At 39.7% G+C, this 17,090-nt stretch overlaps 1 protein-coding gene across 4 annotated transcripts in view; it reads right to left on the bottom strand.

Moving 5' to 3' along the window:
• Positions 1–3,650: 3,650 nt before the first annotated feature.
• Positions 3,651–17,090, bottom strand: part of LOC137642679 (YEATS domain-containing protein 2-like) — a 128,856-nt gene continuing 115,416 nt past the window's right edge. For all 4 annotated transcript variants that reach the window (XM_068375457.1, XM_068375455.1, XM_068375456.1 and 1 more), the window contains exons 11-12: positions 15,306–15,472; positions 3,651–5,529 (exon numbers count right to left, since the gene is read on the bottom strand). In XM_068375457.1, the coding sequence (XP_068231558.1) occupies positions 5,326–5,529; positions 15,306–15,472 (371 nt within the window). In that variant the 3' untranslated portion in view covers positions 3,651–5,325. The remainder of the gene's footprint in view (positions 5,530–15,305; positions 15,473–17,090) is intronic.

Here is a 17,090-nt window from a genome sequence, read left to right as displayed (position 1 = left end):
AGTCAGGGCAACCCCTAGAATCCCTCTGGAACCCTCATCAAGCTCGACAGTTAGGAGTCAAGACCCCAGAAGGAAGTCGACGGCAGACAAAGCTCGCAGATCACCTCCACCGCGATCGCGTGCTAAAGGCCATGCCACTTCTGACTCTTATATGGCAAACTTACCTTTCATGCCAGTGAAAGTAAAGGAAGTCATTACCAAGAAGCAGAAGAGACGGATGAGAGGCGTAACTCCACCTCACACCAGTATCATCCATCCTAGGACAAGTAAGGACATAAGCTCGTTCAGGGAGATCGCGGTCCATCCCTTAAACCCTCAAGACATTGAGGTAGTGACTCCAAATCAGAGTCCAGTTTCTGTTCTTCTTCCAGAGGAGGAGCCTCCAGCTCCTACTGCCTCACCCAAGCGGTACGTCCAAGGGACTTCATGTGCACAGTAGATCTGAAGGACGCATACTTCTACATCCCAATACATCTCTCTTCAACGAAGTATCTAAGATTCATTCATGAGGGAAAGGCATACTAGTTCAAGGTTCTATGCTTTGGTCTCACGACAGCTCCTCAGGTATTTACCAGAGTGTTCGTCCTAGTGTCATCTTGGGCTCACAGGAACGGCATCCGTCTTCTCAGATATCTGGCAACTGGCTGATCCTATCAGACTTGGAGATGACCCTTCTTAGCCACCGAGACATGCTTCTCAAGATTTGTCCGGATCTGGGGGGTCCTGATAAATCACGATTAGTCATCACTGCAACCCTCACAGAGACTGGTATACCTCGGAATAATCATAGACACCATCCTAGAGTAAGTCTTCCCATCAGCATATCTGCATCAAATGATATTTTCTCTAGAAGAAAATTTCCCTTTTATTTCCTTCTTTCAGGCTGAAGGAAGTGGCTGCACCCTTCCTCAGGAGAGAAGTTCTTCCAGCCTCTCGTTGGTTGAGTCTGTTAGGCCACCTAACCTCTCTCATCCATCTTATTCCAAACGGCCGCCTCAGAATAAGATCCCTGCAGTGGCAGCTGAAGTCCGTGTGGAACCAAAACTCGGACACAACGGACACCCGAGTTCCCATAACTCAGAATCAGGTGACGCATTTGAGTTGGTGGATGGTAGTAGACGAAAACCTTCAGCGGGGCCAGAATTCTCTTGTCCCCCCCTCCGGATTTGATGCTCTTCACAAATGCGTCAAAAGAAGGGTGGGGGCTCACCTGCTGCACAATACGATCTCTGGCTTTTGGTCAGTCAGAAAGGTACCAGCACATAAATATTCTAGAGATGAGAGCAGCCTACCAGGTTCTTCATCAGTTCCAACAGTTGCTGGCAGGTAACTCTGGGGTGTTGATGAGCGACAACACCACTGTAGTGGCTTACATAAACAAACAGGGCGGTACCTTTTTGCAGCCTCTATGCCATCATGCAGTAAAGATCCTCAGAAGGTCAAAAGAATATTCGGTGGCTCTTATCAGCTCGATTCATCCCCGGAAGGAGGAATGTGCTCGTGGACAATCTGAGAAAAGAGACTCAGATAGTAGACTCTGAATGGTCTTTGAATCGTCAGATAGCCAACAAAGTCCTGACTTTGTGGGGTTCTCCGACTGTAGATCTGTTCGCAACATCTCTGAACAGCAAGCTTCCTCTGTACTATTCTCTAGCCCCAGGCTCTTTGGCAAGATGCATTTCAACATCGGTGGGACAACATTGATATGTACGTCTTTCCCTCATTTTGTCTGATGAGAAGACTACTCAACAAGACAAGAGCATCCAAAGATCTAATGATGACCATTGTAGCTCTGCTATGGCATCAAGCAGTGTGGTTTCCAGACCTGCAACTTCTAGTAGATCTACCGAGGAACTCTCTCCACAACCAGATCTACTCAAACAGCCACACGCGAATATCTCCCACAAGACTGTGCAGTCGCTTTGACTTCACGCATGGAGACTATCCAGCGTCTCTTCTCTCAGAAGGGCTTTTCATGATCTACCAAGCAAAATGGAGTCTTCTGTGGTTGATGTCGTGGAAAGAATATTTCTCCACTCGATGCCACTATTCCAGTAATAGTGGAGTTTTTTGTATAAAGCCTCTTTCAGTATCGGCGGTGAAAGGCTATCGGCTCAGCCTTAAGCCTTGCCTTCAAGCTGAAAGTAGTCGACATTTCCTCCTCGGAGTTTTCTTTACTTATACGGAGTTATGAGATCACTTGCCTCCAGTCAGAGATCAGGCCATCTCCTTGGAATGTGGTTAGTGTCTTGAGATCTTCAAAAGGACCTCCCAACAAACCCTTACACCATGCAACTGACCGAAATCTCACTTTGAAGACGGCATTCTTGCTTACTTTTGACTCGGCAAAGAGAGTTAGTGAACTTCATGGACTCTCGTATAACATTGCTAATTCAAGGGGATGGGGGGAAGTGACGCTCAGCTTTGCCTCTGAGCTTATTGCTAAGACTTAAAATCCAGGGATACTGCACCATAGATTCGGGCCCTTTCAGTTTGCGAGTTTTCATTCTGTAACCAACGACCCAGATCAGTTGTTGCTTTGTCGAGTGAGGAGTTTGAGATACTATCTTAAACGCACTGCAATAACATTGCCCACACTAACATATCTGTTTGTTAGCTCAGGGAGACTAAAGAAGAGGATCACCAAGAACACAGTTTCCTCCTGGAATCGCCAAGTGATCGAAAGATGCTTGGCTCCTGATCCTCCTCAGGCTCGTCGACCTAGAGCCCATGACGTCAGGGGAATCGGTACTTCCCTGGTGTTTAAACACAACTTCTCCGTGTTGCAGGTTCTCAAAGCGGGCGCGTGGAAAAAAAACCACCTTCACAGCCCATTACCTCAAAGACGTGACCCACAGGAGATTCGATACATTTACTATAGGTCCTGTGGTAGCTGCTCAACAAGTGTTTTAAGATACCTCAAGCTCCTTGATGGACCAGTAGCAGTTGGTTGAGGGCATTGGTTACCCGGGTTAAGACTAGGATGAATGAGAAGAATGTCTGGCTTTCCTTTCTTCATCTTCCCTTCCCTTGGGATACAGCACCATGGGTCCCTCTGCAAGCTGTCTTCAAACTCTGCAGGCAATTATCACTTCCCCTGTGTAGTCTATTATAAGTTATAAATTTTTATACTGTCTACGTCACCATTGCTCTCTGCAAGGGAGCAATGGGATATTTCTTGTTGTTTTTCCTATATAAACTCAGACGTTCAAACAAACAACAACCCCTATTTTACTTCATTGCACAGGCCGCTCTTATACTCACTTTATATATTTCAGCGAGGTGTCAAAGTTTTCCCTACACCACATTTATATACTGTACTAAGTAAAACCGGGTCAATGTCCATGCCAGATCTAGGACATCCACAACCCTTAGAGTGAGTCATCCACATAAATAACAGAAAGTTTGTTAGTATGGGAACAAACGACAAAATTCTGAGATAATTTGTATTTTTCCCTAACTAATACAAACCTGGAGTTATTTGTATAAATTGGTCCGCCATTACCTGTCCCCCAGAAGTCCTGCCTGTAATAAAGTGACATCTCTCACTGCAATTAAAGTCTAATGGCTATCTCCAGCTGCTGCTGAAAGAATATCCACATAAATAACTCCAGGTTTGTATTAGTTAGGGAAAAATACAAATTATCTCCGAATTTGTCATTTTTATGAACATGAATCAAACATTTTACACAAAATAAGAACATACTCTTAGGTCAGTTGTTCAGATAAGGAGATCATTACAAGGTGCTTCAACACAATGGACAATTCTAATTTTTTATAAAAATTACTACAAATTGCTTTTAAATGCTTTTATTTTTAAAACTGTTTGACTTTTGGAAAAAATAGAGCCAATTTGATATTAAATAAAAAAAGAAGGTTTGACGAAAGAAAACCTTAATTTTGAGAAGGTGCTATTTGGTGCTCAAGGACTTTTCAATACAACATAAAATATCCGGAAAATATTGTGATCCCTACCCATGGGCCTAGTGTATCAAAGGTTAAAGCACACACTCAGATTGTATAGCAGAGACCCAAAAGTTAAAGCTCTAATGAACCCATCGAGAACCTCCAATGCTGATATTGTCAGTCAACCAATGTCACCATCACTGAGAACTGATGTTTATACTGGTGACAGTTTTTCTTAAACATTTGTTTGCTGCCCACCCTACATCTTTTGTCCGTCGTCATGAAGTATACATCCATCTTAGAATGCTCTTATCTAAAAGCCTCTACATCAAAATTTAAGTTAAGTACTGTACAGTTAATCAAGTTCTGATTTTTTAAACCAATACTATTAGAGATAGTATTAACGTAATAAAAGTGTTGACATTTACTTATCTTTCAGGTGTTTGTGTTGATACTGTTGTTATGGTCTTCAACGTCGTTCAGTCCCGGCTTTCGCAACAGCATGGGAAGTGTTTAGGGTAAAGTATCTTGTCATTCCCTCCCTTAGCTTTCAGATGTTTCTGTTGATATTGTTGTTATAGTCTTAGATTTCGTTCAATCCCGACGTTCACGACAACATGGGAAGTGTTTAGGGTAAATTAGCTTGTCATTCCTTCACTTTGTGTGAGTTTCTAACTCTTTTTCATATAAATTTTTAGCCTAGCCTAAGTCAAAGACCTTTTTGGTAAGTTTTAAAGTAACATAACCTAGAGTTATTTACTGTTACTGGCATATGACACCATTACTGTTCTGACTTTCAGATAGCATGGGAAGTGTTACGGTTGAAGTACTTTCTCACCACTTCAGTTTACATGAGTTTCAAGTTTTTTTTTTTTTACATATGGTCTAAACCTATGGGCCTCCCTTGTACTTTCTGAGTCTCTGCTTTGCATGTAGATACACTGGTCCTGGAAAAGGGAAGCCAGTATTTCTTTTGTATTTCATTACATATTGGACTCTGTGTTGTAGCCTTTTACAGTAAAGTTCTTGAGGACTAAACAGCATCCTAACCCCAAAAAGAACAATATCATTAATAATAGCAAAAATAATTAATAATAAAGTTAGCATTGAATTATTTAATCAATTCATTAAAACCATATAAATAATTAATTATTATCAACAATAACATAAAGCTGTAAAAAAATAGATAAAAAAGGTATTATACCCATCACAATAATGACAAGGAAAACTAACCATAGAAATTATATGGTTTACAATTGATTATGTCACATTACAGTACAGTAGTGTATTTCAGCAGTAGTCTCAGCATAAAGAAACAGCATTATGATTGGGGCATAATTAATTATTGAGGATGGCATAGGAATTTTATCACAATAAATGGCAGAGGAGCTTATAAAGAGTTGACAAAACTCCACAAATTTAGGAGGTTTCCGGGTCTTTGGTAACAGCCCCTAAGCCTTCATTTGTAAAAAGATCAAACTCTGGTCTAGTATTTAACAAAGCATCTCTAACATGACTTAAAGTAATAGATTTAGGAGGAACTACGTTGGGGTCCGATGATTTTTCTTCCCATGCCTGGCAGTATGATGACCTCAGTAAGTCTTCCATAAAAGAAAGTGCTGCCTGTAAAAATCATTACCATTAATAAGTGCATATATCAAGTAATGCTGGTTTCAGTTAAGACATAAAATATTTGATTAGAGGAACACACCCAGGCAAGTCCTTAACATGGTTAGGCCCATTATACTTCTTTCATAGTGAAATAAAAAAAAGACATGTAAAAGTAAAATACCTTATTACAACAGAAATCCTTTTAACTGGTACCCTCAAGACTTTGTTGTTACCAGATAAGCAAAAGTGCAGTTGTATAAAGAAATCCCTTAAAATGCCTTAAAACCTTATTCAAACCTCCTATTATATCACCTAAGGGACTAAGTGCAATTTACAGGAATGCTAGATATAAAAGGAAACCAATATCAATTGATCAAAACAGTTAAATAGAAATAAATAATTAACATTTTTAGGCCTATTCTGTGATCTCGAATATTGTGGGACACCTAAATTTTCATGCACCGCCAAAAAATTATTCTATACTATACCTCGTGTATTATGTGAATTCTTTTTTTGAGACCAATTTGTAATAAACTAACCTCTTTGCCACTATCTATTTATCCCAACTTTAGTTCTATAAATTAAAAAAGTTATGAACCACTTATTCTGATAACAACAGCTGTTTTCCTTGCAATTCAACTTTCACATGATAGTAAACAATTAACGTAATTGTTACAAATTAAGTAGAAAATAACATATATCATTAAAATTTACCCTTCTTCTCTAAGGACAAAAGATCAGCAAGGAAATACAGTACATCATAAATTTAAGAAGCAGGTTGTAGCTGAAGCTGATAAAACAAACAATTGGGAAAGCTATGTCCAAAACTGGAGAAAAAATAAAAGAAAACCTAGTTGATGGTAAATTTGGTTTATGAAAAGATATAAACTAAATTGCATAAGAATTATCTAATGAATTGAAAGAAAAAGTTAATAATTACCTAAGCTCTGTAATCAATCACTGCAAAGCTAAATACTGTACTGTATCATAAAATTATAAGGCATCGATAACACGGATGAAACACCCTTAAACTTCGATAGGCCGTTTAATGCAACTATAAATAATATATGATAGAAAATTATTTTCAATAAAAACTATATACCTTTCTATGCTAAAATAAAAATAGTTCAAATAATAATTGTTTCTTTAGTAAGAAAATAAAAACCCTTTGGTAATTACCCTTAATTAGCCGATTTGGAAACCATCTTATAAATGTAAGCAATGGAACAGATGTATATTTGCTGTTTCAGTATAGCACATGTATTTCTATTTGTTTCCTTTCTTTAACTGATTTAGCCAACTATTCCTACTGTTTGTTTAACATATTTTATGAATAAGATACCAAATATAGTAACAACATTCTTACATACAATGAGAATTTTTTATTGTAATTTTCTAATTCTATTTTCTAGTATTGGGATTTTATTAATGCATATGGGCTGGGTTGTGAGAAAAGTGAAGAGTGGAATGGATTCTGGAATGAGTTAACTAGGTGTGCAGAATGATAGAGTAAAAGAAATTAGGTAGTCGTGTAAGTAATTTAAATGCCAGAGTGAGTGCTGGAGAGGTACGTGTCATTGGGAAGTATGGCATACCAGGTGAAAATGAGTAGTGAGAGACTGCTAGATGTGTGCGTTGAACAAGATAAGTAATAATTTTTTCATGAAAAGGGATATAGAGTAAATAAGTATACATTGGTAAGAGCGGCAAATGAAAGTGGTAGAAAGAGCATTGATGGATTGCGCGTTGATATTAAGAAGGATGTTTATGAGATTGAAAGATGTGCACATGTTTAGGGGTATAGCTACTGGTATACTTGATCATCTTTTGGTTGAAGCAAAATTGTTTGTAGCAACAGAGTGGGGAAATAGAATGGGGGGATGTAAAAGGGAGATAGTAAAAATAGAAGAGTTGAAAAAACCAGAGGTAAAAAGTGGATATCATGTAAGGTTGGAAGTGGTATATGACAGGAGGAAAGTGAGAGACTGGTGATCTAGAAGAGGGGTGGTATCTAGTAAAAGATAATTTTGTTTGGTATGTAAGTGATGTGTGTGGTAAGAGAATTGTTGGAAGTAGAAAGAGGAAGGGTAGCGAGTGGTGGAATGAAGGAGTGAAGATGGAAGTGGAAGAGAAAAAGAGGGCATTTGACGAATAGCTGCAGAGTAATAGTATAGAGAAGTATGATAGATACAGTGAGGAAAATGTGGAAGTAAAGCAGAAGGTATCAGAAGCAAAGAGAGCAGCTAACTGGCGGTGGGGTCACGGATTGGGTCATTCGCATGAAGAGAATAGGAAGTAGTTTTGGAAAGAAGTGAAGAGAGTATGGAAGAGTGGATTGAGGAATGCAGAGACAGCGAAAGATGGAAATGGAAGGTTGTTGAAAGGAGATGAGGCAAGAAAAAGGTGGGCTGAATATTTTGAAAGGTTGATAAATGTTAAAGATGATAGGGAGGCAGATATAATTGCTGTTGCAGGGGGGTTAAGGTGCCAGTGATGGGAGATAAGAATGAGAGAGATTACAAGAGAGGAAGCGAAGAGAGCACTAGATGAAAAGAGCAGGAAAACCACTTAGTGTGGATGATGTGAGGGCTGAGATATTAAAGGGAGTATGACTGTACTGGAATGGTTGGTGAGATTGTTCAATACATGTATATATTTAATGTTGTCATTGGTGCCAGATGACTGGGTGTGCGTATGCATTGTTCTGCTATATGTGTGGTTGGAAAAGTGTCAGGTAGAGTGTTAATTAAAAAGATGAAGGATAAAAATGAGGATGAAATCTTAGAGGTCAAGGGTGGCTTTAATAAAGGTACGGGATGTATGGATCAAATTTTTATAGTTAGGCAGATATGCAAGAAATATTTAGTAAATCGTAAGGAGGTATATTTTACATTTATAGATTTGGAGAAAGCTTATGATAGAGCTGGTAAGGATGTGGTATGGAATGTAGTGAGTTTCTCTGGAATTGATGGAAGGTTGTTGCAAGCAGTGAATAATTTATACATAGGCAGTAAAGCATATGTTAGGATAGGGAATGAAGTGAGCGAGTAGTTTACAGTGAGAGTGGGGTTAAGACAGGGATGTGTGATTTTGCCATAGTTGCTCCATTTGTTAATTAATGGAGCTGTGAGAGCGCTTGGTCCAGAATTAAAACAGATAGATGAAAGTGATCATGAGTGGGAGGTGAATCAGTTGTTATTTGCAGATGATACTGTATTGGTTGCAGACTTGGAGAAGAATCTGTGTCGATTAGTGACAGTTTGAAAGGGTGTGTGAGAGAAGGAAGATATAAGATATTTTCTGGATAAAGGAAATTATTCTGCATGATATGTATTGACATCAATTCAGAAACATTACATTTACTATTTCAAACTAGGCACACAAACTCAATAGTGGGAGTCCCGTGGAGAGGTTTTCCCCGTTCAGCCATCAGTTAAAATCAACCAGTCTCTCCTGCCCCATTGGAAAAGGAAGGTAAAGGTGATCATTGGAGGTTAACCAGTGATCTTTCAAACACCACTGAAGAGATCTCTAATAAAGGTGCCCATGAGGAATGAACTTCTCAAGCAGGGAAAGGTAAATAAGAAGAATCTACCACTCCTCCACCGCCAATTGCACATGACTTCTAAGGAAGAGAGACATGGTTGCCTGCACCAACGTGTTATATAGTGTAATAGCTACCCCCGACCTTACTTATTTTGAGAATTGGGACACCAATGCATCTCTCCTCTTCAAAACCTAGATGGCCCACTGGTTTGCTGATTTGTGTTATAGGAAGGTCACCGCCTTCCCACCAGACAGCACGAGACTATTGTACGTCTCTAAAGGACTGTTGTTGATAACCCCACTGACTTTGAGACGTACATCACCGAACCTGACCACTGGTTAAGCCAAGAGATAGCTTGGAGGGAGGCCATGACAGGTGATTCCATGGTCGCTGACTCAGCAGCCAAGAAGGATGTGCCTTCTGACGTGAGTCTATCCCAGTAGAGTCTCCATGTCAATGCCCCCACTGACGGGTCAACCTGAAGAGGTGAGAACGCAGCTTTTTCTGGTCAATAGATCCTTCTCTACATTAAGAGTGGGAGGAGTGGCAATATCTTGTTGTACTGATTAGAAGAAATAGAGTTCTCAAATCCACAACTCAATCTAGGGCCAAATTAGCCAGATCTGACCTGGGCAACTCCAGAGATGGCCTCAATCATTGGGAGGAACCAAAGCACTAATCAATGACTGAAGTTCTCCCTGAAGGCAGAGCCAAGGTTGTCTCACCCAGTCCAATGCATTCATGAATGAGTGCAAGAATGTCCACAAAAGAACACTCCAACTCCGAAATGTCAATTTCCATCAGTACTAACTAATCCCAGGGCAAGAACCTGAGGGCAGACAAATCCTGAATACCCTCATATCCAGCCAGGGTAGAGGTACAGCAGGCTGCTCCAGTGATTCACCCCCCCCAAATAAAAGTGCTCTCATCCAAGGACAGACTCCACAACTTTAATGGGGGATGATGAAATCCAAGGACAGCTGACAAAAGTGGGGTAAGAATCCCTGGTACTGATCACAGAGACCTAAGAAGTAACTCTTCTCTTTCCTCTACTGATTGGGGCTGGGAAATGAGACCGGCCTCATACCTCTAGAAAAGAAAGGAATGAAGGTGAAAATTGGAAAGACAGAGCTAATAATTAGTAGTAGAGAAGGAAATGAAGAAGTAAACATTCAAATGGAAGATGGAACAGTGCTAAAACAGAATAATGAGTTTAACTCCTTTGGATAAAAAATTATAATACTAGGGAGGTACTGAGAGAGCAGTGAAGCAGAGAGTGAAAGAAGCATGGGAAAAATGAAGAGAAGTAATGGAGTTGTTTTAGAAAAGGAAATTCCATTAAGGTAAAAAATCAAGATCTATAAGACAATTATCAAGACCGTAGTGTTATTTGAGGCTCAAACTTGGGCACTGAAGAGAAAAGGAGAGGGACTTAGAAAGAACCGGGACAAGGATGGCGAGATGGATTGCTGGAATATCACTACTGGAAAGGAGGGAGAGTCAAGATATAAGAAAGTATAGTATAGGGATGCTTGTTAGAGATACTATGGCTGTGTAATGAGAAGAGAGGAGGTGGAATCAATCAAGACAGCGAAGAACATGCCAGTGATCGGGTGGAGGAGTGTATCTGTCAGTGTATCAGATGGATGAATTTGATGAAAAGGGATATGGGTAAGGAGGGACATGGGGAGAGGCTGCAAGGAATAGAAATAGATGAAAAAAGTTCACTTGATCAGCCAAACCTGCAATACAGTGGGATTAATAAGGTTAAAAGAAGAAGACCAGCTACTCCACTAACTGCTGCTCGCAAGTGCGCAATGACAGCCTCCAACAGTGCCATCTTCTCAAGACGGAGTTATGAAGTCTGCGACCGGAGAATTGAACAGGAGTCTACCGTCCAGGTAAGGATGGTGAGGGAGGGTGTCGAAGCTCCTCTAAACCATGGACAATAGAAGATGTACAAGAATACACTTCTGCCTCTCTTGGCTACTCCACCCATGATGTGGCATGGGGTCGTGTCATGGGGCCAAGGCCCAGGCACCACGCACTGGTCACGGGGGGAAGAAACACAGGACTGTGACTCCAGGAACCACTTGTGGTGGTGTGGTAAGAAACTATATCGTTACAACTTAGATTGCTCTTCCTGGAATTCAACTTCTTTCTCCTTTTTTCTTTTTCTTCGTGGAAAGTGTCAGAATTGGAGTTGGAAGATGATGAGGAGGACAAGGTAGAGGAGTTAGAGGAGGAAGAAAAATTAGCATATTTCTTCCTCTTACTAACCCTTACCTTAGGTTCTGCAAACAGAGGAGTTCAGGTTTGAGTGACCATTAACAACATCGTTCCCTCGACGGGAGAACCAACAATGGTTGTTCCATAAAGAACAAGAACACTTGCAAAATATCACGGGGGAGGGAGTAGGCACACTTTATGGGACTTGCGACTCATACACAGGGGCTGAGGTCACACAAACACTGAGGGGAAGGGGGCTAAAGGCACAGGGGTAGCGGTGACTGCCACAAGGGTCAGGGTAACAGACAGAGGTGACCGGATCAAGGGTGAAAAAGGGGGTGACACAAGGCTCCATGTCAATTCACACTGGCGATTTTGGCCCTGGAACAGACTTACGACCAACCTTAAGAATGGCCAACTCATGTCGGAGTCTTTACTACCAGCTCTGGTACTGATGCTAACAGCCTTTAAAGTCCTCTTTGGCTTGGGGATCACAGATGGAATCACCACTGGGAAAATTACTGCAGTAACTGATACTGAGATCACTTCCACTTTGGAGACACTAGCATTGGAGATAATTGGGTAAGGTAGTCATAGCTACAAGCTCCCTGAGCAATGCCATGGAAGGCCTACTTGCCAGACCTAAGGAGGCCTAAACCTTCCTTAAGTCACTCATTGGCAGAGATTTGTATGGCAACAGGAGAAGCGCTTCCAACCTCCAATGGTATGCGCCAATCACTGGGGGAACTACACGTCATCAGAACCTGAACAACGCTCCAGTGTAGATATGAGGTCTCCTTATTCTTGACTTGTACTTACTAGCGACCAAGCCAGGGGCATATGCACAGAGGCCACAGTAACAATAGCACTCCATGAGAGAAATAAAATTGTAAAAGCTTTCTATAGTGTCTTCTTGAGCGTTGCCTGAACAGGCACCAGAGAAGGCTTAGCTCTCTTCTTCCCTTTAAAGCATACAGGAGGCCAAGACCTGTACTTGACACACAGGGATGATTGCAAACAATCATGACCCCTACAAGATTCACAACCAGTTACAGCATCCATCTTTTCCCATGCAAGTACTAAAACCTTGCTTTACATTTATAATCCGAAATAACAACAGCGATCATACAATACACATTCTACAATAAAAAGACAAAGCTCAAAGTCTGGTTTGGGCACAGCAGTACGTCCATACTCAATGTGGCTGAAAACAATAGTGAAGAGCTTCCAATAGGCAGGGTTGGGGGGGGGGGGGGGGATACTCGCACGAGCTCACTGCCTGCAATCTCTATCTTGTTATAACAAATTCAACAACCCTTCAAGCTCCACTGAAGATATTTCTCTACTTTAAAGGGAGAAAGGTTTGTATATGTGTAAGAACAAAAAGATGTTTTGTTTCCAAACTTTAGGTAATCTAGCATAGGAAGTGGGTGCCATGTTACGGGACTGATTGAATCCAGCTGGATAAGGAAGTTATTATTACTATCATTATTAGTAGCCAAGCTACAACCCTAGTTGGAAAAGCAAGATGCTATAAGCCCAAGGGCTCCAATAGGGAAAAATAGCCCAGTGAGGAAAGGAAATAAAGAAATAAATAAATGATGAAAACAAATTAACAATATTCTAAAAACAGTAACAATGTCAAAATAGATGTCATATATAAACTATAAAAAGACTTATGTCAGCCTGTTCAACATAAAAACATTTGCTGCAACTTTGAACTTTTGAAGTTCCACTGATTCAACTACTCAATTAAGAAGATCATTCCACAACTTGGTCACAGCTGGAATAAAACTTCTAGGATACAGTGCAGTATTGAGCCTCATGATGGAGAAGGCCTGGCTATTAGAATTAACTGCCTGCCTAGTATTACGAACAGGATGGAAGTATCCATGAAGATCTGAATGTAAAGGATGATCAGAGTTATGAAAAATCTACTAATTGAACGACAGTGCCAAAGATTAATATGTAGATCAGGAATAAGAAATTTAATAGACCGTAAGTTTTTGTACAACATATTAAGATGAGAATAAGCAGCTCAAGACCACACAGGAGAACAATACTCAAAACAAGGTAGAATGAAAGAATTAAAACACTTCTTCAGAATAGATTGATCACCGAAAATATTGAAAGACTTTCTCATAAGCCATTTTTTTTGTGCAATGGAAGAAGACACAGACCTAATGTGTTTCTCAAAAGTAAATTTACTGTCGAGAATCATGCCTAAAACTTTAAAAGTCATACAAAGTTAAAGAAACATTATCAATACCGAGATCCGGATGTTGAGGAGCCACTGTCCTTGACCTACTTACAATCATACTTTGAGTTTTGTTAGGATTCAACTTCATACCCCATAATTTGCACCATGCACTAATTTTAGCTAGATCTCTATTAAGGGATTCACCAACCGCTGATTTACATTCAGGGGATGGAATTAATGCAAAGAGAGTAGCATCATCTGCATATGCAACAAGCTTGTCTTCTAGGCCAAACCACATGTCATGTGTATATAGTATGAAAAGTAATGGGCCAAGAACACTATCCTGTGGAACACCAGATATCACATTCCTATACTCTCTATGGTGCCCACCAGCAACAACTCTTTGAGATCTATTATTTAAAAAATCAATAACAATGCCAAGAAATGACCCACCCACTCCCAACTGATTGATTTTGAAAACAAGGGCCTAATGATTAACACGGTCAAAGGCAGCACTAAAATCAAGGCCAATCATATGAACTTCCTGATCACAATCAAGGGATTTCTGTACAGCATTGGAGATTGTAAGAAGGGCATCACATGCTCCAAGGCCTTAAGAAAACCAAATTGCAAACTAGGGAATAGATGATTACCTTCAGCAAACCTATTAAGACGTTTTGCCAGAAGACGTTACAAATGCATCAAACAGTTTTCTCTGGCCAGCGAGGGATGTTACATACTTATATTTTCTGGTCATAAGATTGGTCACAGAGGCTAACAAGGAATTGCTCCTAAGCCAAAATAAAGATTTTTGTTTTAAGTTATTGGCATGATATTAGAAGTGCAACTACTTTGCTGAAATTTTGTAAGAATCTGTCTTTGGAGCAAGTTTTAGCTGAAAATCATGGCTTACCAAATTGGTATTTGCTAAACATTATCTTAAACAAGCCAAAAAAAAGAGAGAGAGAGAGAGAGAGAGAGAGAGAGAGAGAGAGAGAGAGAGAGAGAGAGAGAGAGAGAGAGAGAGAGAGAGAGAGAGAGAGAGAGAGAGAGAGAGAGAGAGAGAGAGAGAGAGAGAGAGAAATTTATGCAAATTCATTTAAGACTGCCCTTTTCCGTCAGAGAGAAATCAAGATCACTGGGTTTTAGTTACCATAGTAACAGTTGGGGATATGTTTTAATAAATATTGATATTCTATTAGTCTTACTAGTAAATGAATTCAATTAGTCTTAGAGGTAGTTAGAATAACCTTAGTTGTAATGGTTTAGTATTGAGACACTACAATAAGAGCAGAGTCTGGAGAATGAATTAGTATTTTCTATTACACTCAAATTTCCTATCCCTTTCCTTCATGCCACTCCTTCATCAGTGTGTGTGAGAGAAGCAATATTTCGATACTCGCCTGATGCTCATTTAACATGCTCTCCCTCCCTCCCCCTGACTAATGAGATCAAGAAGCTTGGATATTAGTTTTGATGTCTAGACTGATTTAGGTCGACTTTAACCCCCAGATGTCACCTTGGTGAGCAAGAGGTGTGACCTCTTGAAGGGAAGAAAACAGGAAATTTTTGTTTGTTTTTTGGGGGCAACGTTGATACCAAGTCAACTTCCAAGACAAAGCAATATGAACATCAGATTAGTATAGAAAACAAGAAGTCTTATCATAAAAATTCAGTTTTTCTTATTGTATCGTATTTAATTAGTTCAACTTATCAAAATAATCTTTATATAACCCCTTTCGACACTTCAAACATCCTTATTTCAGAAATTTATTAATGACTTCTTATCCCTTTTTCATAAATGAATCTTACCTGCCATGCGACGGCTCTACCAGCATCGGCCCTATAACCTGGAAGAATTTCTTCCACTGGAAGATTAATACAGAGTTCGGAAGACCGTCGTCCAACCCATTCACATCCATTGACCATATCTGAATCAGTCCATGGAATAATTTCTGATGCACTTTTTGAAGGAGATGCTGGAAAATAATCAAAATTGTAAATAGTGCATATGGATATAAATATTGATGAATAATAAGCACATCATAATAACCAACATCCAAAAACTATGTTTCATCTTAAATCCCTTCTTAATCACAATGTACAGGTTTTACATGAGTTCCAAATGTTCATAAAGTTCGGTAGTCTTTTGTTTAAGTCAAAATAAGAAAAAACTAGTCACGGTGAATGTACTACCTGGAACTGTTTTCATTCAATCCTCTTCCTCCCTTATATATGAGCCTTCAATACTTTTACGAACTCTTTATACTGTTCCCTAAGTGTCCTTACTCTGTAGCATGATTTCTAATCCAATACTTACCACCTATTATCCATATTATTCAGTCTAAAATTTATCCTTTTCTCACCTCTGTATAGCACTCTCAGTTTATGATAAATGTTAATTCTATACTTAAATCTAATATCTTCCTAATTGCTTAGTTCAAAAAGTTGAGTCTTTCTTATCAGACAGAAAAAAAGATAATCTCAGAGCATGCATCCCTAGGAACCACATATAAATGTACTAAAAACATGAGAGTAAGAAATTACCACACTAAAGAAAAGCAGGGATGAACTAGAGGCCAAACTTGTAAGAGAACAAAAACGCACTGTCAACCAGAGTGATCACATGATGCACCATACCAACTGAACTGATAATCACCAATTACAAATATTTTCAAAGGGCATCAATGACATGAAACGCTATTACTCAAACTAAAGCATTACTGTTTAAACTTGCTTACTTTAAAAAGGGGTGGGATATAAGGATTGAGGTATCCAACTTCGGATTGTTTTAATGAAATGGTTAAGCTGCGGGAGGAATAAAGTAAATTAAGACATTGAGACTCCAACGAACAGAAATCAACTCTGTAAGGTGCAGTGAACATTCAGAACTCTTACTGAAGTAAAACTAACTAGACCTGAGGAAGAAAGTTAGAGTTCAAACAACCAGAAAACAAATCAAACTCACCACCCACAAGAGAAAGATCGCTGGCCTTTGAGAATAACATAAAATGTTGGATAAGCTAAAAACTATACAGGTTGATCACTAACTTGGCTGGTAAGAAAGCATTAGGTGTCATATTGTTATCCACTCTATAAACCAAAAGACCACTATCTAATTGCCAATAGCATCTGTGTGGATGCACCAGTTAGGGCTTAACTGATAAGCTGGGTGAGTGTAACTAAACTTTATTTTGATGCAGCATGAGTATAAATACAAGCCGTTCCAAGCAAGAACAGCACAAAAATTCAAACACATTGATTCAAGTAAATACAGGAACAGACAGGTTACTAGTGCAAGGGGAGAGTGGTAATGATAATGTACAAAAAACAGAAATATCGTTAGAGTGTACGAGCGTGTGTGATACACGTACAGTACATGGCTCCCCCCTAAAAAGGACATGAATGTGAAATAAGGCGCCTTGCTCTAAAGAGGCACACTGTAGGCAGTTCATCTTGTAGGAAATACCCAGGTTTCAGGCAATGAAGACCCAGTCTTCTTTGCCATGAACGTTCAGTAAGAAAGCCTTTGTTGTTCAATGGATCACAAGGAAACGGCCAATGTAAGGGGGCATTAGAGATGGCTTGCTGGTGTCG

The sequence above is a fragment of the Palaemon carinicauda genome, chromosome 6, assembly GCF_036898095.1.
Source record: "Palaemon carinicauda isolate YSFRI2023 chromosome 6, ASM3689809v2, whole genome shotgun sequence".
Lineage (NCBI taxonomy): Eukaryota > Metazoa > Arthropoda > Malacostraca > Decapoda > Palaemonidae > Palaemon > Palaemon carinicauda.
Note: the sequence above shows the minus strand (reverse complement) of the source record. Positions and strands in the feature narration are given on the sequence as shown.